This window comes from Phocoena sinus, chromosome 21 (assembly GCF_008692025.1).
Source record: "Phocoena sinus isolate mPhoSin1 chromosome 21, mPhoSin1.pri, whole genome shotgun sequence".
Classification (NCBI taxonomy): Eukaryota; Metazoa; Chordata; class Mammalia; order Artiodactyla; family Phocoenidae; genus Phocoena; species Phocoena sinus.
Genome location: NC_045783.1, coordinates 25,279,016 through 25,303,992, shown reverse-complemented (window position 1 = coordinate 25,303,992; position 24,977 = coordinate 25,279,016). Strand labels below are relative to the sequence as shown.

Sequence of the window (24,977 nt, the reverse complement as noted above, 5' to 3'; positions counted from 1 at the left end):
AGAAATCAATTCCCGAGTTTCCACAGTGTTCCGTGCCTCCACATTCTTCACCAGCTACAAATGATTCTCTAATTTCCACCACTTTCTCAAACTACATACACTTAAATTTCACTAATCAACGTCAAGCAGCCCATCACCAAACCATCAACTTCCAGAATCTCAACCCCAGAATTCCTGGCACTAGTGAATTCCTAACAACTGTTAGTAACATGAGAATTTATTTTCTTTTGGTCATTTGGGCCCTACTCTCAAATTATGTGTTCACACTGACAAATCTCAAATGCCTACATGTTTCATCACCACACACTTTCAAAGTTCCTTCATGGGTGGTTATAGGAAGCAGAATTAGAGAGTCAGTTCTATGAAAACCAATTGTACCATGACTTGGTATCTGGAGAAGAACACCCAGACACACCTACAGACAGAGAAAGCAGGAAGGATGTCTTAAAACAGTGATCCATCACTTGGTCTTGCAACTTGAAGACTGAGTCTATCAAGTTTCAGGTATCCACGGAGATGCTCCCTTATAGGTGGATAGGTGACATAGTAATCCACTCAAACATCTGATTTAACCATTTTAAAAGCCTAAAGTCATCTATGACAATGATACCAGCATTGACCACAGGGAATCTTAAGCTTTGTGGTGGCAGGAAAATGCCAAAGATCACAGATCCAGAAAAGGAGATGCCTTTCAGCTTTAGATGGGAGTCTCCTAACACCACTTGGCAACGACTATGGAAAAGTCCTTGCCCCCATGGAGTTTGTATTCCAGAATGAAGAGACAGATAATCAGCAAATAAATAAGGACATTTATAGTGTGTCAGATGGTACAAGCCAACAGAGAGGTAAGGGAGGTTATGGGGTGTACCAGGAGGAGGGACGGGATGGGTGGTCAACGAAGGCCTTGCTGAAAAGGTCACACTTCAGCCAAAATATAAAGGAAATGAAGTTCTAAGCCAGTTGATTCCTACTCATTCATAAAGGATCCTTTGATTTTATAATTCTCTCTTCATGGATTTCATGTTTTAAAACATCTCATTTCCCAAAAATATGAAGTCTTGGTTAATTGTCAAAATACATACTCTTTGTGGAAAGCTCCTCAGAATGCAGACGAAAGTTGGGCTCTTGACTTGCATAGTGGAAAACTAAATTCAACCAGCAGGACTTAGGCAACAGGACCCTCACTTCCCTGTTTATTCCAGCTCTAGATTTCTACAGGGATAGTGTTAATTTAATTTAAAGGAAAACCTCTTGCAAAACTTCATGGTTCCAGCTCAGTAAGACTTACAATGTCGTTAAGAGCACCCATACTAGGTGTTAGAACATAAGTGCCAGGGAGCAGAGAGCATTGCACTGCTCGGTGACATATCCCAGTGCTCAATATATTTTTGTTGAATTGAATTTCCTGAACTAACGCCATTCGCCTGGACCATAAACTGATCACTGGGATTGATGTTCCCATTTGAGATCTGTTTCTTCCACAATTACCATAGTTTCTATTTTTCTTTACCCTCCATGATGCCAGCACATCACTGGGCCATGATTATTCTTGCAGCTGAGTTACATGTGAGATGACTGAATGTGTCAGAATGATGAGAAATCAGTGATGTAAAAATGGGGAAGGCTGGAAGGTAGGGGCACATTTTTCTCTAAATGGAATTATTAGCTAGAACTCCCAAGAAATATAAAAATGCATGTTTGGAGAGATGGATATCCAGAGGGAGGGACACACTACTCACAGATAATAAAGCCATTTCCCTTTCATTCCCCTACTGATTTTAGCTGTTTTAGAAAGAAGAAAGTGGAGGCTCCAAAGATCCATGGTTATCTCTGGTCGTTTGATCTTAAGGGCTGCTTAAGACACATCCCGTTTGGTTGTCCAGTTCATTTCTCAGTTTGTAGCTGATGCCATCACCAGGGTGGGGTTTATATTTTCCCACCATGTGCTTCCTACAAAGTTCTGCTGCTGATAGCTACTATTTTGAATTATATTTTATAAAGCATGTACTCTCTTCTACTTAGCTATTTTCTACACTTTATCATACCCCAAACCTATCACTGATGGTGACAACCACAAATCCCTGTGGTTTGCTCTCAGGAAAACGTCTTTGCGAAGAAAGATAGATCAGGGCTGAATTCTTTCGTAGAGATCATTTTTTTCTACTCTTTTTCTGCAAGAAAGAAATTTCACGCCCTCGGAAATGAAACAAAGCTATCTCACCCAAGATGGGTTATATATATATATGCATCAACGACTTATGTTCAATATTTGTTGAGTACCTGTTATATGCTAGGCAACTTCCTAGACCCTGAGGATACAGGAGTGAATAAAACAGAAACAATTCTTAATCTCATGGCACTTACATTCTAGTTTACATAATATGAGGTGCCATCTTAACCAAAATTTCCTACTTTCTATGGGTCATCAAGGGATGGGGCAGAGGCTGTCATTTTAATGTGCCTATTTGGCTCTCCCTAGTTGGATTTTTGGCTTTAACTTCCATTAATTTGTCTTACATCTAAATTAATTTTTATGAGCTACTCATTATATGTCACATTGATTTAAATAATAGCAATAATAATAATAGAAACACTCAAAAGTCCAAACTCATGAGCTTGAAAGCTTCAGCCTTTTGCCTAAGATACAGTTCACACCATACCCTGTAGGCTGCATATAAACCTAACTAGAAAATAAAGAAGGGAAGTTTTGCCTTGCAATGAAACCAGCCATAGTTTAATGTCCATTTTGAATGGTAAAGGTATCCTTCCACAAACAGTTCACGAATTGTTCTTTTGGTTATTCCATTAGTTGCACACAGGGTCATTACACAAACCATTAAACTTAATGAGGATGAAACTGGCTATAACTTTTAAGCCAGTTAAGCCTCCATTACCTATAGACAAAGGCAATCAACTCTGGGAATACGTTCCCACTACTCATAGGGAAGGATTACCCGAAGATCACAGGTTCCTTCCCCTCCAGTACTGAAGCAATAGCTGCTCAATTAGAGCACTGTTAGCATCAAGGGAGGCTCCATGGTGTCTCTTCAAACTGTGGATACTTCATCACTCAAGGTGAAAATGGTAGAAAAACGCAACTTATCACAAAGTTGCTGTAAGTGGACAATTCCTGCCAAGTTGACATATGTAACTTTGCTTCCTCTGATGTCACCGGATAATATGACTCACCGCTGAAACACTGTTGACAGTAGAAAAAGGAAAAAAAAAAAATCTGTGGAGCCAAGGATAATATTACAAAAACAAGGAGTGACAATGAGGCCATTTCTGCACATGTCTGCATTTCAATTGGCAAACCACAATCTGGAGATGTATAATATCACCATGGCCACCGTCTATCCCAGGATTCTGTTCCCAGGTGTGAGCTTAGCACTTTGCCCATGGACGTCTGCAAATAATTACTAGCTTAAAAAAAAAAAAAGGATTGCCACCCCACCTGGCCCCCTTCCCCAAGAAGTACATGAATATAGCAAATAAAGTGACTAAAATCAGCCTTTGAAGCAACTGCCCAGCATACATAAATCATTACTTGGCAAGAGGCTATAACATTTGTCTGTAATGGTTCTACACAGTATGACATCCACTTCCAAGTAGATGTCTTGGTAAATATGGCATCAGAGACCATGCCTAAGGAAAAGCTGAGTGGAGATGAAATTCCATTTCAGAATGCAATAATTAAGTTACTATGACCATCTGTGATCTCCTACACAAGCAAAGAGCTGACTGAACACATCTGCCATGTTATAAACCTATCGGCTTGCAGATGCTTTAAAGGCAATGAATGAAACCTTAATTTCTTGGTATCTTTCATAGCCCCTACCATTGTAGGCACTCAGTTACTCATTCAGGAAATATTGTAGGTCATGTACTAGATACCAGGCACTATGCTAAGAGCTGTGATACAGAGGTTGTCGCATCTGATAGGGATATTGCCCTCATAGATCTTATACTGTAGTTGTGAAGGGGAGAAATTATCAAGTAATCACGCAATAACATAATTACACATAATAGTACTTCCGTGATCTCTGAAGTACTAATTTCGTGAAAGGAATTACTCCTTTCTCTGCCCTTCAATAGTACTTTCTCATGTATCTATTAAGCATTGACTAATGTCTGTCTTGTGTTATGAACTGGGTACGTATCTATGTCTTTTTAGATGGCAATCACTCAAGAATAGGGCCACATCTTTGTGCTTCTCAGCACCTCGCTCCTCCCATACCTTCTCTCCCACTACCTACCCCTGCCTGGGGCTCCTATCACCCTGGCTTGCACAGAACTCCCCTTCCCCCCACAAAAATGTAGAAATAAAGCTGACCCACTCACTAGCTTTTCTGTGTGGGTCAAATTCATTTTATTTCTTATGCTTCCATTTATACATCAGGGCTAAGAATTTACCACTAGCCTCTTTGGGACATTGTAACTCGAAGAATGAAATGGAGATCCTCAATATAAAGGCAGCAGGATATAAGGGCCCCTGAGAGGCAAAGCCATCAGCCCAAAGGCTTAACCACGGGTATGGGAAAAGGAACAGTTTTACTGGACTCAAGGATCTAAAGTTGTATCAATGCTGGTTGATATCCATACCCAGTCTTTGATAAACTGAGATAATAAAGGCAAAGCAGTGGGTTTTTCATAGGCTAAATTTATTCAACTAATGTTGAGATTATCTTTCCTAAAATGCCCCTTTTTGTGAAATAATGGTAATAATGGAGTTTTAAAAAACGTTTTACTTGTTAAAATCTAAATAAAAGGCAATCTATATCAGTCTCTTCATTTTTTTCTTTGGAGATTTTACTGTCCCATAAAATCTAACTATCTGGGAAACACTGGCCTAGGGTGTCTGCTTTCATTGGCTGGAACGGCTCACAGCCAAAATCAACCCAGATATTCAAGCTCATGTCGGGAGGCAGCTTATTGGCTGGTGTGTTTCATGAGGACAGCAAGATCTAAGGAGGTTCAGAAGATAATTTTCTTGGCAGAAAGCCTTCTAAATTCAAAGATAGATGTTTTCAGCCTCTCCCTTGGTTGAATTTTTCTTTTTTTTCACATGGAGACAGTGAAACTAGCATTTTCCATAGTGTTTACAGCTGATGGCGTTATTGTAAGTGAGGTTAAAAGAGTAAAGGAAAAAGGGATGTAGAATAGGGAAACCAAGAGAAGGAAGACATGAAGGCAACAGAACATACAGAATGAAGCGTGATTAAAAGGTTGAGGTGGGGTAAAGTGAGAAAATAAAAATAAGAAGAAAAACAAGAAATTCACACACACACACACACACACACACACACACACACACACACACACACACACACACAATTGCCATTGCCAGTTACAGGAGCCAGTGGTTCATGAGTTCTATGTTGCCACTGATTTCTCTTTACTTTAGTTGCTGAAGGACAGAAAACCAAGCCTGCAATTTAACCAAAGACTTCTTAGCATAAAAGGAAGCTCTTCAGCTCTGTCAATCACACAGGAGCCAAACTCAAGGCCAAGAACCCTAACATGAATTATATTCCTGACATACCAGTGTCTTCACCTTTGCTAACTATGTCTGTCTTCTTCCAGGACCGAGGAAATTAGTTAAGAAGGAGTAGTTACACACTTCCAATTGTGACCCATTCTTGGGGACAAAAGAGGATTACATTTCAGGAACTCTCCTTCCTAAACTACTGGTGGGGAGGGGTAGCAGTGCTGGTGAGCAAAGCAAAAGAAAAGAAAACCCAAACCACGTTTTCTCCTAAGCCTCACGTCACCTGCCAAGGGTGAAAGGAGTTATTCATACAGCAGCATAGATGCTTATCCATGTTCTTCCCAGGTTTTACATCCCCAGAAAACGTCCCTTCCGCTTAGAAACAAAAGCCTGCCCATGTTTTGATGCCCAGATCATCAAAGACTGTAATATACTCTTGTGGGTTCCCACTATCCTTTACCAAACAGTGTAGTGTAACTTTAAGAGTTGGAAACTCATCTTTGTTTCGGAATTCAGCACTTTCACACACACCAAGAAGGTGTCCAATGACCAAGGTTAAGTAGGGTGTCCAATGACCAAGGAAAAGTTCCTGCCATGTGGGCCCATTAGCTGAAAAATGGGAACTTAGAATCATTTCCCTTCCTGTCTCACTTCCCGTAGAGCTTAACCACCTATTGGATAAATATGGCAGGTTCATTGGTCATTCCATTCCCCCTCCATTTGGCTTTTCTTTTAGGGGAGAAATCTTTCTGTTCAGAGGATAAGCATTGCCTTGCAGTTTCCAGTCTAAGTTAAGCTACATTTGGAAGTTGGAAGTGACCGTCAGGCCAAGAGCCACCGTGAACAAAGGATCTTGTTCACAAACCCTGTGATGTGGCGGGGTCGTATTGCATTCTTCCTCACCCTGCGGTGGCAGTGAAGTTCAATGCCCATGTAGTAAAGATTTTACCCAGCAGGTGGGAGTAATTACACACAGCACATATTTCTAGGCAGCAACTTTCTTCCAAATTTATAATCCAAAAGAGCACAGTAGTAAATCCCACAATTTTTTTGAACCCTGAATTTGCTAACCCACTCTCCAATTCACAAAACATATATGGTCAGTCATAACTCAAGAGTCTTGAGTTTATCTCAGAACTCAAGTATGGCTGAAGAAGAGAGTAATTGGCAAATATTTCCCATGGAACTGAGACTTTTTATTACCATTTCTGTTATATGTTCTGTTTTATCTTTCAGTTACTTTTTTAAAATGCCATTTACCTGAGGTACTTCTTTTCTTACAAAATTTTTAGTCTGAAAATACAATGATTTTTTTCCCATGACTTTTGCTGCATTGTCGCTGTGCCCCTTAGCCAAATTTATATCTATGCTTATGAAATACTAACTCAACTGAATCCCAGGTGAAACACTTACACACTCTCTCACAAAATGGAGATGACCTTTCCATTCTCTTCTGGTCCAAATAATTCAGCAATCTTCAGGTATAGATTAGGTTGCCAACATGATGACAGATGATATATTTTCTGAGATCCGATATTTCTTTCACATCAATTTAGAGACACATGCCTATAGTTTATAATGGCAAGTCTTGAAATTAGTAGCTTAAGGAATATGCTTTGCACTGTGCTTCACTATGCAAAGTAAGGGTACAAGGGTATGCATGTATATTTTACTTTAATCAATTCATCTCGTGGAGTGCAATGAACAGAATTATTTTTAACTTTACTGGTACGACTTTTGAACCAGTTCTGTCAGAGAGTGATTAAATGAGCACCAAATATGTTCCCTCTCCCTGAGCACAGAACCAAACTACATTTCCCAGCCTCCTTAAACCTAGGTGGGGGTCACGTGACTAATTCTGACCAATGGGATGAGAGCAGAAGGCGAGTGTCACTTCCAAACCAAGGCAGTTAAGAATGTGTGTGTGTATGTGTGTGTTCATGTGCACATGGGCTGTTTTGGACGCTCTCATTCTGCCTACAATACTGGCTGTATATTGCCAGAGTGACGCTGAAGCCAAGTGTCAAAGATGGAGGAGGCATCGTCCTCTGTTACAGCACAGGAGAAAAAGATCCCCAAGTCACCTCTTAGAGGAGTAACCCAACCAAGAACAACTGTGCTGGAATCTAAGTCAGCAAGATATAAGTTTTTACTGTATTAAAACACTAAGAGTTGTTTTCTTCTTTTAAACAGCAGTTGTCATGCCCCAACTAAATCATAAAAATAATAGTGTTCTTTTTTTCCAAGTTTGCATGTACTAGTACACCAACAAAATGCCTATACATAAAATGCGTTACGTGGCATACTATTTTTGATATAAATAATACACTGTTTTTCATTTGAGGATGATCTAATATTACATATCTCCCATACTTAATTTTATAATTTCAGGTTCACGAGTCACTCTTTTATTATATACATGAGGCAATATATAAGCAATATTGCCAGCTTGTACTACAACCTTTTCTCTATCCTTAATTGATTCGGTGAGTCTCTGCCTAAGACTTTCTGATGTCTTTTGTTTTCTTATTCAGAATTTGCAATTATAATTTATCTAATGGTTTACCAATTTTAAGTCATACCAGCTATTTGATTAGACATATAATAACTGTTTTAACCCTTTCTAAGGCAACAATGCTTGATGAGGAAATGAGGGGTAGAATAGAGGAGAACTCAGAACTCCAGAAATTCTGGTCCAGGGGACCATGAGATGAAGTATATTTATATTTACTCTCTTCAGTCTTACTGTATGCTAAGAAACTAAAGACCTGGAATGCTAACTTCCCTCCTCCTCTGATGCTTAAAGACATCAATGTGGCTCAATAAAAGGAAACAAAGTGTGGATTTAATTATCTTTGGCTATATTTTAGGGTTTATCATTTGCAGACACAACTTTATCTGTAAAGTGGGCATCATGTAACATATCAATTTTCAAGGTGAGTAAGGAACAACCTTAAGACACAAGGCATTAATATACTAAAATATAGGTATTCAAGTCCATAGAGTTGTTTTTTTTTTTTTTAAAGGCTTTTCTACAGGACTTTAGAAATCACCACTCGGAGAACTAAGAGAAGAATCTATCTAACTGGATTAGTGTTTGTGAATGGAAATGCTCTATAAAATCCACAAAATGTCTGGCATGTTTTAATCTAGTTTTAATATATTTTAATAATATGGACATAAGAAATTTAATTACAGCCAAAAGCTGGCAACCGAAAGAGGCATCTCCAAGTATTTCTGCCTTAGCACCAACCCAGACATAGGGCCCTGTTGCCTCCAAATATTTGAGTGTGTGTATAGACACATCTAAAGACATCCTGAACATGACGCTATCCTATTTCACTTAATGGTTAAGAGCGTGGGCTCTGGAGTCAGGCTGAGTTCAAATCCCAGCCCCACAGTTACCACTGGTATGACCTTGAGCATGTTTCCTAACACCACTGACTCAGTTTCCTCATCTGAAGAATGAGGATAAAAATAATGATTTGTCTCATGAGTGGCTGTGAGAGTGAATTATCTCTGGGGGGAAGCCTTAGCACACTTCCTGGTCATACAGCAAGTGCTCAGCAAACATTACCTGTATCTTTATTACCCTTCATCTGCATATTGGAATTGGTCGTATTCTTAGTCCCTTAGAGTGAATCCAGCTTGCCCATGGGAGCGGAGGCCTGAATAACACGTTCTGTGGGGATCTGTCTTTGCCTTGAGAATTCTTCCAGCCCACCCTTCCTTATCCCACCCTCTCTCCAACTTGGCTTCCACAAGATGCCTCCTAGGAGAAGAAACACACACTCTTCCTCTGCCACACTCATATATATATATTTTTTTAAGTTTTTACTTGTTAATTTTTATTTATTTATTTTATAGAAATATAGTTGATTTACAATATCAGTTTCAGATGTACAGTATTATATTAGTTTTAGGTGTACTACATAGTGATTCAGTATTTTTCTAGATTATACTCTATTCAAAGCTATTATAAAATATTGGCTATATTCCCTGTGCTGTACATTACACCCTTGTGTCTTATTTATTTTATACATAGTAGTCTGTACCTTTTAATCCTCCACCCCTATCTTGCCCCCTCCCTCCTTCCTTCCCCCCACTGGTAGCTAATTTGTTCTCTATATCTTTAAGTCTGTTTCTATTTTGTTATATTCATTTGTTTCAATTTTTAGATTCCACATATAAATGATAACATACAGTATTTGTCTTTCTCTCCCTGACTTATTTCACTAAGCATAATACCCTCCAGGTCCATCCATGCTGTTGCAAATGACAAAATTTCACTCTTTTTTATGGCTGTGTAGTATTCCTTTGTGTATATTTACCACATCTTCTTTATCCATTCATCTGTTGGTGGACACTTAGGTTGCTTCCATATCTTGGCTATTACAAATAATGCTGCTATGGGAGTTCCCTGGTAGTCTAGTGGTAAGGATTCTGCGCTTTCACTGCAGAGGCCTGGGTTCAATCCCTGGTTGGGGAACTGACATCCCACAAGCTGTGCAGTGTGGCAAAAAAAAAAAAAAAAAAAAAAAAAAAAAATGCAGCTGTGAACATTGGGGTGCATATATCTTTCCAAATTAGTGTTCTCATTTTCTTTGGATGTATACCCATATGGTAGTTCTAGTTTTAGTCACTGAAATTTTTAAAGCCATGAATGTAATTTAGCAGGAACACTATCACAGGCAATCCTTTTTGTTTTGTTGTTAAAGCTGTTGGATACATGTTAGAGTGATTACTTTTTTGTCTGAGTGTACGACAGGAAAATAATGTTTAAATCCATATGTACACCCAAGTATCTCCACTAGCATTATTAATCTAGAAGGAAGTATTACATAGACAATAGTAAAAGAAAGGACATTTAGTCTATATTTTCAAATGGGACTTGATCATTTTAAAGTTGTTCACTGGCAAAATTTTTCACCAAGTTAGTACAGATTATATGCTACTTCATAAAAGATAGCAATAAAGAAGTTTGGGTTTTTTTTTTTTTTTTTTTTTGCATGGGCCTCTCACTGTTGTGGCCTCTCCCATTGTGGAGCACAGGCTCTGGACGCGCAGGCTCAGCGGCCATGGCTCACGGGCCCAGCCGCTCCGCGGCATGTGGGATCCTCCCGGAATGGGGCACGAACCCGCGTCCCCCGCATCGGCAGGCGGACTCCCAACCACTGCGCCACCAGGGAAGCCCTGAAGTTTGGGGTTTTTGTTTTATTTTTCAGTATTTGCTTTCAGAGAAAAATCCTAAAACTTGTAGGGATTTCTGATGCCAGAAAATTTTGATGTATAAGAGTATATTTAGCAATCAGGGTGACTTAGATCATGGTAACTGGTGTATGTATAATTATAACTTGCATTCCAGTTATTTAAACTGAGATATCCTCGATCAGGTTGAAGATACTGTGAGTAGAAGATCTCTTCTTCCAAGAAATAAGATGGAGACAGTCTTTGGAGAATGGCCTCACTGAACTGGTAAGTTAACTTTCTCCGAATTTTGATGACTTCCCCAGTTCTTCCATTATTCCTCAGTGCTCTGGCCGTTTTCTGGTAAGTCATGGTCTTCCGGTTGCCTTTTCTTCTCCCCCAAAGTTGGGCAAGTTTTTCTTTGTTTTTTGATACAAACCGAAAGATGTCTTTGGTTTGATCTATCCACTGAATACGAGATGCCATCTCCGGATTACACAGGGATTCATGAAGGTATTGAAACAGTCGGAGCTCCTTCCTGCCTTTTCCTCCCTTTTGCTGGAGACGAGTTGGTTGCACCAGCTGGTTTTCAGGGATGTTCTGCAGAGACTGATGAATATTTCCTTCAAAACAGAGGTATATTATTATACAAAATATATTACTGTTCTCCAATTGTAAACCAGTTCCTCTGTGGGCAGCACACCACAGCTGCTGGAATTTCCTCTGACGTGAGAACAGTGGTTAATGAAAGCCAGGTAATGTTTGTAATCTGAGGAGTACTGAAGATCACCAGTTGAATGTTGCCTCGGTACTTCAAAAGCATCTTCAAATGCTTGACCCAGCTTGTCTTGTTCAACACAAGCCATGCTTCATTAACAAATTGACAATTCTGTCCAACAGAGGCCGATCTAACATTTCCAGACTCATACACTTCTTTATCTGCCCCATGATACTTTTTTGGGCATTTAATAATTCAGTGGAGAAAATGGATCCTTCTGTTGTGCTAGCTTTTTTCAGACTATTTAAGGTGTTAGCCGAAATCACTGCTCTCCTGTTACTGCACTCCATTCCAACACATCATGAAAGAGTTGATCTCCAAAAATATATATTACTGAATCATAATTGCAATACAGGATGATTCATTCCATTATGATTATTAGCACTATTATATTAAGACTACTCAGATTAATTTCCCTCCTAACCATTGTAATAATGTAAGCTTTCTTTGGCAAAGGACATTATGTAATGCATTCAGTTATCCTATCACACATATTCTATATTTTTCATCAACCAAGTATTTATTTTAAAAATACTTGGAATAATTTTAGAGGAAATCATTCTATTCCCAATTGCCACATACAGGCTGAATTTTTTTAACCAATCGACGTAGTTCAGAAGTTAAAGTTTATAGTTCTACGCTATGCTGGCTAAGCTACTTGTTTTGCTGCTACTGATGGAAAATGCTGATAAGCGAAGATCAATGCCGCTGTTACTGCTTACACAACTCAAAAGTTGGTCCCAAGGAAGGCTTCTGTGTATTGGCCATTGTTCTCCTCTCAATAGGTGTGAATGATGGCAGATGAAGTGACAACAGCTCCCTCTGGACCATGGGTAAGCACCACTGACACCTGCCCATCTCCTTTGCAGGAGGAGTGAGTGTCTATCTAGGGTGGTATGTCTTGGATGGATGGATTTCACAGTCAGGATGGATGTGACAGAGCAGCTTTCTTCTGGGCTCAAACCTCAGTACTTTAATTGTGCTCTCTTCCTTCCCACACCCTTAGCTCCCAACCATTCCAGCAGGGATGGCCTCTCACGTTTCCTCTTTCCTGAGTCCATGATGTTAGGAATAACTGGAGTGTTCCTATGTAGATACCTAGGGAGGGGGGCAGAGATGGGGGTTTCTCTCTTACTGGCTTATCTTCTCTGAAGATCCATTCAGTGCAGTAAGTGTATGTGGTGGAGAAAGGGGAGAGGGGAGCACGTGTTCTATCGTCTATTGGCCCATCTTATTCTGTTTTACTTAGGGACACACGTTTCATTCTGCTGGTCAGCTTGTGAAAATCAGTTTCCAGTGATGCCTGCTTGGTGATCTGTTTTAAGGTAAAGCATATGTATCATCTGAACTGAACAAACAAGAGGAGAAAAATACAACTATATTTTGTTGGAGAAGAATTCCCATTGACAGGCTGACAGTTTCTTTACCAATTTTTTTTTAATCCCACTCGCTCATTTTTGGCAGGAAACATATGACATCCCCACGATGAATAAATACAGAGTCTAAGTGTATGCTGGGGATCAGAGCATCAGAAAGCCATTATCATCCCCGAGGTCTGAAGCGGTAACCCACTGAAACTGTAGCTGTAAGTTAGAAGGCGGCATGCAACAGGAGCTGTGGCCTTCAGAAGAGGAATTAGTTACTGCCAACCATGACCAGGTAAGGAGCATTCATGAGGAAATGAATGCCTAGGATTCTCTCCTTCCACCCTACAACCTCCGGCCGGTGCCTCCCTTTGGGGAAACCCAACTTGAAGACAGAGGGCAAGGGAGTCTGTTGATGCCAGCATCCCAGGACACAGGGTTTGGGGGAGCCAGGCAGACAGTGTATGAGAAAGAGTAAATGGGGATCAGTCATCATGTAGACAGATCTTCAAGAAACAAGCCAGGGGTTTCCCTGGTGGTCCAGTGGTAAAGAATCCTCCTTCCAATGCAGGGGATGCAGGTTCCATCCCTGGTTGGGGAACTAAGATCCCACATGCCGCGGGGCAATGAAGCCCGTGTGCCACAATTACTAAGCTTGTGCACCTCAACCAGAGAGCCGTGTGCTGCAAACTACAGAGCCCACAGGCCCTGGAGCCTGTGCCAAGGCTCCAACAACTAGAGAAGGAAAACCCTGCACACCACAACTAGAGAGAAGCCCACATGCCGCAACGAAAGATCCCGCATGCCGCAACGAAGAAGCTGCATGACGCAGCTAAGCCCTGACACAGCCAAATAAATAAATGAGAAAACTTTGAAAAAGATAAAAAACAAAGAAAAGAAACAAGCCACACACACTCCCCTGTGCAAACTATAATTAACTTTCAAAGCACAGTTCAAGCATAGCCTCTTGGGAGCTTTTCCTGGTAACTCCAGTTTTTACTGATTTCCCTCTTGTTTGAACTTATAGCACTTAAAGCTTGTCTTGGTATTTCTCTTTATACACATAAGGAAAGGGAGTTCGAACTTGACATCTGAAATACTTCATTTTGCAGTATATTGAGGCTTGGTTAGAGGCTACATTGATGAACAGTTATTTCTTTAAAACATTAGTAACTCCGTATCTTAGCACTTTAAACAAAACTTCTGAACTTCCCAGCCCAGAGGGTGCTTCAATGTTCATCAGCTTTATTCTTTGAACACTAATTTATTAATGGCCTCCTAGACTTGGTCCCAACCCTGAATGTGAAGAAGTGAGGATAGAGCCCTTGATCTCAGGAGCTTCTATTCTTTCTTTCCATTCATGAATTTACTCATTTGTCCAACAACATTTTAGTGTGTACCTGTTATGCCCCAAAAACTGTGCTAGGCACCGCAGTTCCAATGGTGACAGGAAGACAGACCTGGCGTCACGGAACTTGCAACCTAATGAGGGAGAAGGTATCCAAAAACCATTTTAAAAGCATCACAGGAGCAAGTGTAAAACTGCAACTATGATGACTGCAAGAAAAACAAGGCTATGGAGAGCCATGAGGACAGATAACAGAGGGAACTGACTTAGGGAGGTGAGAGAAGGCTTCCCTGAGGACACGGTCATTAATGTGAATCCAGACGAGTAAGAGTTAACTAGATGACTGCTAGGGGGCACTTTATAACCACAGGGAACAGCAGAGCCTGTCTCCAAAGAGGACGGCAAGGAAGGGGACCTAAGGAGGCAACAGTGGGTTAGGTGGATACAGTAGGAGACTGGGAACAGAGGCAAGGGCCAGGAACTGCCAGCCGGGGAAGTTCTGGTAAGGATCCCGATCTTCATATCAAGAGTAGTGACGTTTGGGATTAACAGATACACACTACTATGTATAAAGTAGATAAACAACAAGGACTTCCTGTATAGCACAGGGAACTATATTCAATATCCTGTAATAACCTATAATGGAAAAGCCTGAAAAATATATACGTTATAGCATTATGTTTTATATATATATAAATGAATCACTTTGCTGAACACCTGAAATGAACACAACTTTGTAAATCAACTGCATTTTTTAAAAATAGAGGAAAAAACATAGCTCATGCATATATAACTTTATAACACAGTTATAAACTCTTCACTCAACAAAATTTTTTTTCTGTACAGCAGTCTAGTGATGAAATGAAAAACCTGAATTCTTTCCAATAAAAACATGTGCAACTGAATATTATAAAAAAAAGTAGTAGTGAAAAGCCATTGGGGGGTTTGGGCAATGGACCAGGACATAGTGGGAGAAAGAAGAAGTGGATGAATTTGAACGACATGCGGGAGATAAGATCAATAAGGCCTTGGTGAATCATTTGGATATAAGGAAGTAAGAAATATACAGTGAGAAAGTATCTATCTAAAATGGGTGAGAAGCTAGTCACTGAGATAGGAAATGCTAGGACAGGACCAGATATGACAGGAGGGGGAGAACACAGTGACATACAATGTGCTATACCATGGTACTACAAGGGTTATAACAGCTTATATAAGAAGATGTGGTAGAAGCCAAGAGGGGTGAGAATCGTGGTCAATACAGTGTTTTTACAGTGAAGGATACTGCCCAGCGGTATGACCACTGTCTTATTTAATAAGTCGCTAAAGCTAGAATATCTATAGATATAAAAGACTTAATGTGATTTCTAAAAACAGTCCATTTAATTCAAGATCATATAGTAGGTATAAGCTAGGAAAATATGGGAATGTGTTCCCCTCCCTTTGCACTTGGAAAAATAGAGATTTACAGCAGTTAATAATGTGGTCAATGTCATATACTCTTGAGTCAGCAGAAAAGTAAAGGGAGAAAAAAATAATCAAGTTTCAAAGAGCTGGAAGGAAATTTAGAGATCATTTGACCTAGCCCCTTCGTGGGCCAAGAGTACAAATTTTTGTCAAGGTTTGATAGGTAGCAACAGAGGTGTAACTAGAACCCAGTTGTCCTGACTCTCAGTCCTGCACTGCTTTTTTCACTCCAGCACATAAACTGAGTTTCAAGCTAACGCTTCATTGCTCAAGGATTTGGCCTCTCCCAGTAGCGAAAGAATCCTATTTGAAAGTGGTGGATAGCAAAAACGCATCATGGAGCAATTGAGGCCCAGCTATGCTAGGTGAAAACGTAGGCGGATGTGAACTTTGGCAAGTCCATGAGGACCACATATGAGAACAATTACAACAACTCCCTGTGATCTCAATTTCTTCACCTATAAAATGCGATCGTTGTGAATAATTATGTTCTTCTTCTATGAAATTATGGTTCTATGTATGATTCTTCCAACATCTTAATACCCTGCTGGACTTGGGAAAATAACTCTACCTTTCATTGTTTGCAATATGTTTCCTGGTGAAAGGGAATATGTGCTGGTTTTTATCATTGAACATATTTTCATGTTTAAACTCCAGAGAAAGTGAGAGGAAAGCATAAAACAGGAAGCATCTGTATTTTTAACTGGCAGAGCAAGTGGAATTTGATGTGACTTCAATATTTTTCACTGCCTTGTATTCACAGATGGCTAGAATTCAAAAGTGCTTTACATAAGAAAATGGGTGGAAACTGGTAAGAAGACCTTGCAAAGAGAGGAAGGAAGGAAGGAGGGAAGGAAGAGAGAGGGATGGAGGGAGGGAGGACAGAAATCAACACGGTGGGGAAGGAGGAAAGCAGGAAGATTATGAATACCCCCAGGTATTACTAATCTACCACTGGAGGGAGAAATGCGACGGCAAGGAAGGGAGAAGGAGGGATAGGGGAACATCGAAGTGGAGGAAGAGGAGGGAAGGAGAGAGAGAAAGGTGGCAAAATTGCGCTGACTTTCCTCGGTACGGTCTCGAGATAGGGCTTTGGTTCCGAGCTAGCTGACCCACTCGGAAGTCTCGATTCTTCCACTGTTTGCAGACTGAGCAGTCTAAATTACGCACACGTCCATTCTCCTCATCCAAAAGATGAAGCAGCCAACAGAGAATGAGAGAAGTGTTTCAGGTGAACAAAGCTTCACCAAAGAACATGCTTGCTGTTTGCACAAAAGCACGTGTTTAGTAGGACTTGGCCCCAACACCTGGATTGAAGCACATCATGTATTTCATGCTGCCTTGGAAGGAAGCTCTGCAGCCAGGGTGGCTGTTTGATCCCTAGAACTAAACGGTTACTATGTTCTCCCATCCTTCAGACCACCCATGATCTTCTGGTTCTGGTGTTCTCTTAGATATTTTTTCATATCCGCTGAGGAATACTACTATCACTTTCTTCCTTAGTGTACCAGGGATTCTGAAGCTTTCCAACCTTAAGGCTCTCTGAGAAGTCAGAAATGTATGCGAATTCAGATGCAAGGAAGATTCTTTTAGAGATTTTCACTGGGTTTCTTGATTTACAAAACAAGCGGTATGCAATATTTTGCTATTGATGAGAGAATGTCAGGGAGTTGCTGCTTGGCTACAAATACCCAACAAATACTTTCTCTGCACACCTAAAATTACGAGTGGTAACGGCAGCTGGTAGACCACGGAGGCAAGAATTTGTATTTCTCTCACTCTCTTCCTCAACAGTACAACCTGGTATCTACTTCTTCTCTTTCTCTCCTTCTTTCCTAGATTTCGTCATCCTTTTCTTTATCAAAAAGTCAGTCTATGGCAGGTCGTGAAGGGAAGGCTGTCAGTAGTGAGGGGACAGGGAAAACATAAAGGATATAGTCGCCCTAGGATTGTTTCTTCTTCCTCTGCTTCCAGAGCTGGCTTGTCCCGGCAATGTCCCCCAACCCCACCCACTTCATGTCCCTTTCCTTCTAAACCTCATACATCACTTCTACCTAGACCTCTGACCCACTTGGAAGAAATCCCTTAAATGCCCAGCCTCACTTGAGTCTTACTTTAAAGCTTCATGTACTCAGTGTTGGAATTCCTCTGAACTTTCTCCCTTTTACCACGGAATCTAAGAAAAGATAAAACAGAAAGTACCAGAGACTGCTTCATACTTCACTGGTTTCTCACTGTTGCTAACAGATTTATTCATTTATTCTGAAGGGTAGAAAGTTCTTTCCTGGTGGACAATGAAGGGAAAAACTAGTTTAAAAGTAATCGGCTGAAGACACTGATGAAAGAACTTAAAGATGATACAAACAGATGGAGAGATATACCATGTTCTCGGATTGGTAGAATCAACATTGTGAAAATGACTCTATTACCCAAAGCAATATACAGATTCAATGCAAGCCCTATCAAACTACCAGTGGCATTTTTCACAGAACTAGAACAAAAAATTTCACAATTTGTATGGAAACACAAAAGACCCCGAATAGCCAAAGCAATCTTGAGAAAGAAAAACGGAGCTGGAGGAATCAGGCTCCCTGACTTCAGACTATACTACAAAGCTACAGTAATCAAGACAGTATGGTACTGGCACAGAAACAGAAATATAGATCAATGGAACAGGATAGAAAGCCCAGAGATAAACCCACGCACATATGGTCACCTTATCTTTGATAAAGGAAGCAAGAATATACAGTGGAGAAAAGACAGCCTCTTCAATAAGTGGTGCTGGGAAAACTGGACAGCTACATGTAAAAGTATGAAATTAGAACACTCCCTAACACCATACACAAAAATAAACTCAAAATGGATTAAAGACCTAAATGTAAGGCCAGACACCATCAAACTCTTAGAGGAAAACATAGGCAGAACACTCTATGGCATAAATCACAGCAAGATCCTTTTTGACCCACCTCCTAGAGAAATGGAAATAAAAACAAAAATAAATGGGACCTAATGAAACTTCAAAGCTTTTGCACAGCAAAGGAAACCATAAACAAGATGAAAAGACAACCCTCAGAGTGGGAGAAAATATTTGCAAATGAAGCAACTGACAAAGGATTAATCTCCAAAACATACAAACAACTCAGGCAGCTCAATATCAAAAAAACAAAAAAACCAATCCAAAAATGGGCAGAAGACCTAAATAGACATTTCTCCAAAGAAGATATACAGATTGCCAACAGACACATGAAAGAATGCTCAACATCATCAATCATTAGAGAAATGCAAATCAAAACTACAATGAGATATCATCTCACACCAGTCAGAATGGCCATCATCAAAAACTCTACAAACAATAAATGCTGGAGAGGGTGTGGAGAAAAGGGAACCCTCTTGCACTGTTGGTGGGAATGTAAATTGATACAGCCACTATGGAGAACAGTATGGAGGTTCCTTAAAAAACTACAAATAGAACTACCATACCACCCAGCAATCCCACTACTGGACATATACCCTGAGAAAACCATAATTCAAAAAGAGTCATGTACCAAAATGTTCATTGCAGCTCTATTTACAATAGCAAGGACATGGAAGCAACCTAAGTGTCCATCAACAGATGAACGGATAAAGAAGATGTGGCACATATATACAATGGAATATTACTCAGCCATAAGCCAAAAAGGAACAAAACTGAGTTATTTGTAGTGAGGTGGATGGACCTAGAGTCTGTCATACAGAGTGAAGTAAGTCAGAAAGAGAAAAACAAATACCGTATGCTAACACATATATATGGAATCTAAAAAAAAGAAAAGAAAAAAAGAAAATGAGTGGTCAGAAGAACCTAGTGGCAAGACAGGAATAAAGATGCAGACGTAGAGAATGGACTTGAGGATACAGGCAGGGGGAAGGGTAAGCTGGGACAAAGTGAGAGAGTGGCATGGACATATATACACTACCAAATGTAAAACAGATAGCTAGTGGGAAGCAGCTGCATAGCACAGGGAGATCAGCTCGGTGCTTTGTGACCACCTAGAGAGGTGGGATAGGGAGGGTGGGAGGGACACACAAGAGGGAGAAGATATGGGGATATATGTATAGTTGATTCACTTTGTTATAAAGCAGAAACTAACACACCATCGTAAAGCAATTAAACTCCAATAAAGATGTTAAAAAAATAAAATAAGTAAAATAAAAAGTTGAGGGGGGGGAAAAAAAAAGCAATCTGTTGAGGCATTTGATTAGAAAGCATGCTGGTCCTCCTTGGAACTAAGAACATACAAAAAGCACTTCTGCCACACCATAGATTCTACTGAACTTTTAGATTATGGGAAACCCCTGGCTCTCACATTTAGCCACACGGGGGATGGAGAATCCCCTTCTCCTAGTAAGTACCTGAAACCAAAATACATATACCTTTTCCCAAAGAATTATTGAATATGATTATTCTCTACCTTTGGGCAAATTTGAATGGGTTCTTTTACCTCTTCAAATTGTACATCAATTTTTGTGTGCAAGTGTATAGCAGGTGAATTTATTTAGATGGGGTGGTCATAGCTTTTTACCTGCTTAAAAGTTCTGTTGATCTAAAAGTAGATAAGTGGGAATTCCCTAGCAGTCTAGTGGTTAGGACTTGGTGCTTTTTTTTTTTTTTTTTTTTTTGCGATACGCGGGCCTCTCACTGTTGGGGCCTCTCCCGTTGTGGGGCACAGGCTCCGGACGCGCACAGCGGCCATGGCTCACGGGCCCAGCCGCTCCGCGGCATGTGGGATCTTCCCGGACCGGGGCATGAACCCGTGTCCCCTGCATCGGCAGGCGGACTCTCAACCACTGCGCCACCAGAGAAGCCCAGGACTTGGTGCTTTAATTGCGGTGGCCCGGGTTCAATCACTGGTTGGGGAACTAAGATCCCACAAGATGCGCGGCGAGGCAGGAAAAAAAAAAAAAAGAGGAATAAAAGTGGATAAGCAAACTTGCCTCACAGATTAATTAGTGCAAAGTGTGTTTTTTTTGTAGGCTGACCTGTGGACTTAACTGGGTTGAAATTCATTCTTTGGGACAATTGCTTCTGGATTCCAAAAAACTCACTTAAAATCTGCTTTGAAACATAGTATTTTCTCATAAATTGGAGATGAACTATATTACCGGAAATAGTTCTGCATAAATTGATGTGTGGATTACAGGCAGCAAAGCAGTTTACTATTTAAAGGAATCTTATGGGAAATTATCTCATATTCATTGATCACCCCCTACATTATCTGAGTTATGAGTGTGAATTAGACATCCTTAAAATAGAGTACCCACACATGACTAAAACTAGGGTTTTGTGTCTTTTTCAAACATGTTTCTTTTATCCATTCATTTATTTTTAAAATTAAAAGTTAAACTTGGAATATGTGATAAAGCCATCGGGGTTTCTTTAGATATCAGGGCCACCAGTGTCCCCTACAGCTTGTAAGCCTCCATCACCAACACCCGAAGTGAAGATCTATGTCCATATAAAAAAAACATGACTTTGAAAAAATAGCATTTCCTTTCTACTTAGTAAGCAATGTTTCTCTCTGATGGAATGTCTGAACACTACATGAACAACAGATTGTTAGGGTGCAAAAGGTTATTTGAATGTAGCTGTGGAGTTCTCTGGATACAAAATAAATGGCTGACTTACAAATAATTAGAGTCTTATTTATAGATTGGGTTAGAAGTATCCATTTCTCTCCCCTCTTTCCTACTTCCTTTAAGTGTTCCCCTCCCTCAATGGAAATACTGCAGAAGGCTTGGTGCCTAAAGAGGGGACTTCACGGATGATCTCTGAAATCCTGTCCAACACTGAAATTCTGTGAACGTCACCCAAAGGCGCTGGTCCCCACAGGAGGAATATTAAAGTCTGGGGCCTGAGAAGTAAGTCTGGCTTCAAATATCCTCCTGCTTTTCCAGCTCATACTGGCTGCTGCCAGGTCCTCCTGCCCAGGTTCCTGATTCCAGCTGCTTCACCTGGCTCTCTCCTTTTCATTTCTCGCCCACTTCCCCAGCAAGTATTGACACTCAGGTTTCTGATCCTCAGGGGTCCTCCTGTCCACCACGCACATTTTCCTTTGAAGTCATGCTTCCTAGGCTCTCATTTACGGGGCTCTAGTGCCTTCCCCTGGCCTGACTTCAATATAGCTCTAAACTATACCTGACCCTACCTCCCCTTTCCTCAACCCCAGACTTGCCTTCCCGATCCAAACCTTCTTTTGACTTGCAGAATCGTGTACTGATAGCCCTTTTACCCGGGAAGTTATTTTATTTCATGCTGTTTCATTTATATCTATGGGTTTTATTTTAGTCCAAATGACAGCCTGATTCTTAGCTTCTCTGTTGAGGCCTTTTTGCTTTCTCTAAGATATGTTCCAGGATTTCCATCCAGGGAGCCTCCAGACATGTCAAGAAATAATATACCCCAATCTCTAATTCTTAGAAATCTCTCTGGGCTATGAATATGCCATTTTTCTCCTTGATACCTGGATCCTGGGCAGCTCCTATTAGGTACAATTTTTTTTCCTTCACCAGTTGTCTTGCCTCTTATCTATAAGGTACTCCATTTCATATAAGGTACTTCATTTTCATATCTATAAGGTACTTAGCTATTACATCTCTTCCTAAGAAATCCCCAATCTAATTTTTTCTTTTTTTCTGGCCACCATTCCAGTTTATAGCTGAAAAGATGACAAAGATAACACCTCATATCCCATCTTTGTTGATGCAAATGTTGACAGTAGGTTGACAAACAGTGGAATCTTAAAAGTACACTAAAAATTTATAACTTGGCTTTTGCACATCAGGAAACAGGATAGAGAATGCTTTGCAATAAATATGGGAATGGAACACTTCTTTATTCACACTTTTCTCTATTACCTGCATAGGGGAGGAAACTGAAGATCTAGTCCCCTTAGAGCTTCAAAGGCAGTGAGATACTAAGGTACCTACAGGACAGGGTTCTTTTTCATTCTGCCACACTCTCAGTGGGAGATGTTTGCAAATTAAAATGTGTCTTCTCTACTGAATGTGGCATTTATTATTCTAGAAGGCTTTCAACCCCTTTGTTCTTTTCTTTCATGTACATAAAATGAACAAAATGCAGTCTGTAATGCTGTGTAACCTCAGTTGCTTTGCATTATTGTCATTTATTTGATTGTCTTTTGAGGCTTATATTTGACATATAAGGATGCCTTCTTATAAGAAAATGGATATGGTAATAAAGCATCTTAATACATTCAATCAATACATTTATAAGAATGATTTTTTAAAAAAAATTCCAGATCTTGCTGGTACTGCCAAGAAAACCAGCTTTAGCAGATGAAAGAATTTTAAAGCTGAACTCTGTATCGATCAGTCCGTTTACTTAGTATTCCCCTTCCATTTTATGTTTCCAAAGAGCTTACAACCATTCATCAGGTTTTTTTATGTCAAACCTGGTAGACAAAAGATATGGCCAAACTCCATTTTCCAAATTGGGACCCTGAGATCTGGGGAAGGAAAGTTTCATGTATTGCAACCAATGTCAGGAAACCATTTTACTTTTTTATTGGACTCGAGATAATTCTATGAAGTTGCTGCCATCTTATCCTATTCTTTTGCCTTTTTCTCTAAAATCAAAACAGTCAACAACTATGTACTGAGTGTCTCCTGTGCTATCCCCTCTGGGGATGAAAAAGCACGTTCTTGCCTCAATGACTTAGTAAGCTATTTTTAAAGAAAACACATAAATCCATAACAAAATATACAACCTCCAAGGGAATTTATATTAAATGGCCTGTTCAGTGTTATGGACATTGATAACAGAAGGACACTGCTTCAGACCTAAGTGATTAGGGAGGTTGTACATGGAAGCTGATTCAGTTCCTGAGGGAGGGGAAGGCTTTCCCAGCCAGGAGGCACCCAGGAGCCAAGGCCTAGACACCACAGTGTGTGTGCTTTATCGAGAAGACAAGGAAGAGACCAACTAAGATAGAAAAGAAATTTCACATCGAGAGAACGTATTATAATAAGCCTGCACTTATGATAACTTCGGAAATTAGGTATAAAATAGGTGGTCAAGTTTTGAGAAATGTCCAGTCCAGGGTTCTTAAAAGCTCAGCCTTATTTATTTATTTATTTTTTAAAAGCTCAGCCTTATTGACGTCTTTGTAATCCTTTGTATGGGCTTATACACGCTTTTGCAAGAGTAATTGAAGACACAGAGTAACTAAGATTCTGTCCTTGAGAAGCAGGGATATTTTTATTATTCCTGAGGATGAGACAATCTACACAACTAGTACACTCAAGGATCAGGTTTCAAGCCCCCAAATATTGATCTTCTCAAAGTCTTTCCTCTTAATAACTTTGCTAAGACACACAGCCCCTGGGTGATAGCTTCCCAAGTGGAGAATAACAGAGGTGGACAGAGTGAAACTGGGAGTCTTGACGGGCCTCCTCCTCTCCAACTTAATACCTGTGAAGACCTGGGCAAATTACGTCATAAATCCACATCTCAGTTACCTTATCAGTGATTGCAAACCGAAAATAATAACACCTTCTGCCGTGTTGTGAAGATTCAACACAATGGTATCTACATAGTACCCTGCGGATAAAAACTAACATGCCCCAAATATTAATTTCTCCTTTCTTCCCCAAGTCATCTGCCTCTAATATTTAAATGTGTAATCTATGAAACTACGTCCAGCAGTGGTCACGTGGCTTGGCCTCACTCCCCAAATCGTTCAGCAGTGCCTGAAAATCTTTCTAAATTAACAGAGGTGGTAAAGGGTATGAACCTCCCCTGAAGGGCTTCACAGTGGGGAGAGTCTGATACACTGGAGATAAGTTCTACCTCTGCTGCGTCTTCAATGTGTTATGATTATGGCACAGTGGTTAGTACTCAGACCCTGGGGCTTAACTGTGTCTGGTTCAAATCCTGGCTCTACTCTCCCAGCTGGGTCTGCCAGGGTTAATTATTTAATCTGGCTCGGCCTCAGTTTCCTCACCTCTAAAATGGGAATATTAATAGTATCACAGGCTTAATGAGTTAATACGCCTAAAACACTAGGCACAGGTATTCAAGACATTTTAGCATCTGCGGTTTTAAAAAAATTATTATCATCATTATGATGGCTCACAGTAACCATATCAGTAACTTTGTTTTCATGTTATAAAAACTTTCACAGGTACTAGTATATTTGAACATTATGTTTATCCAGAGAGAACGGTAAGCTAATGGTTATTGTTCCTATTTCGTAATAGTTTTTTGGGGGGTTGGCTAAGGCAGTACGTGATACATTATTATTTTTTAATTTTTCAAACAACACAGGAAAATTCAAACAAAAAGGTAAA

At 40.1% G+C, this 24,977-nt stretch overlaps 2 protein-coding genes across 3 annotated transcripts in view; both read right to left on the bottom strand.

Annotated features, from left to right (window-relative positions):
- The window catches only part of NRG1 (neuregulin 1), a 1,032,964-nt gene that overhangs the window by 544,683 nt on the left and 463,304 nt on the right, over window positions 1-24,977 (bottom strand). The window lies entirely within an intron of this gene.
- On the bottom strand, window positions 10,790-11,541 carry LOC116746726 (transcription factor Spi-C-like). The gene is given in 2 exon segments (XM_032618356.1): window positions 10,790-11,331; window positions 11,334-11,541. Coding segments are annotated over 2 exon segments (750 nt in total).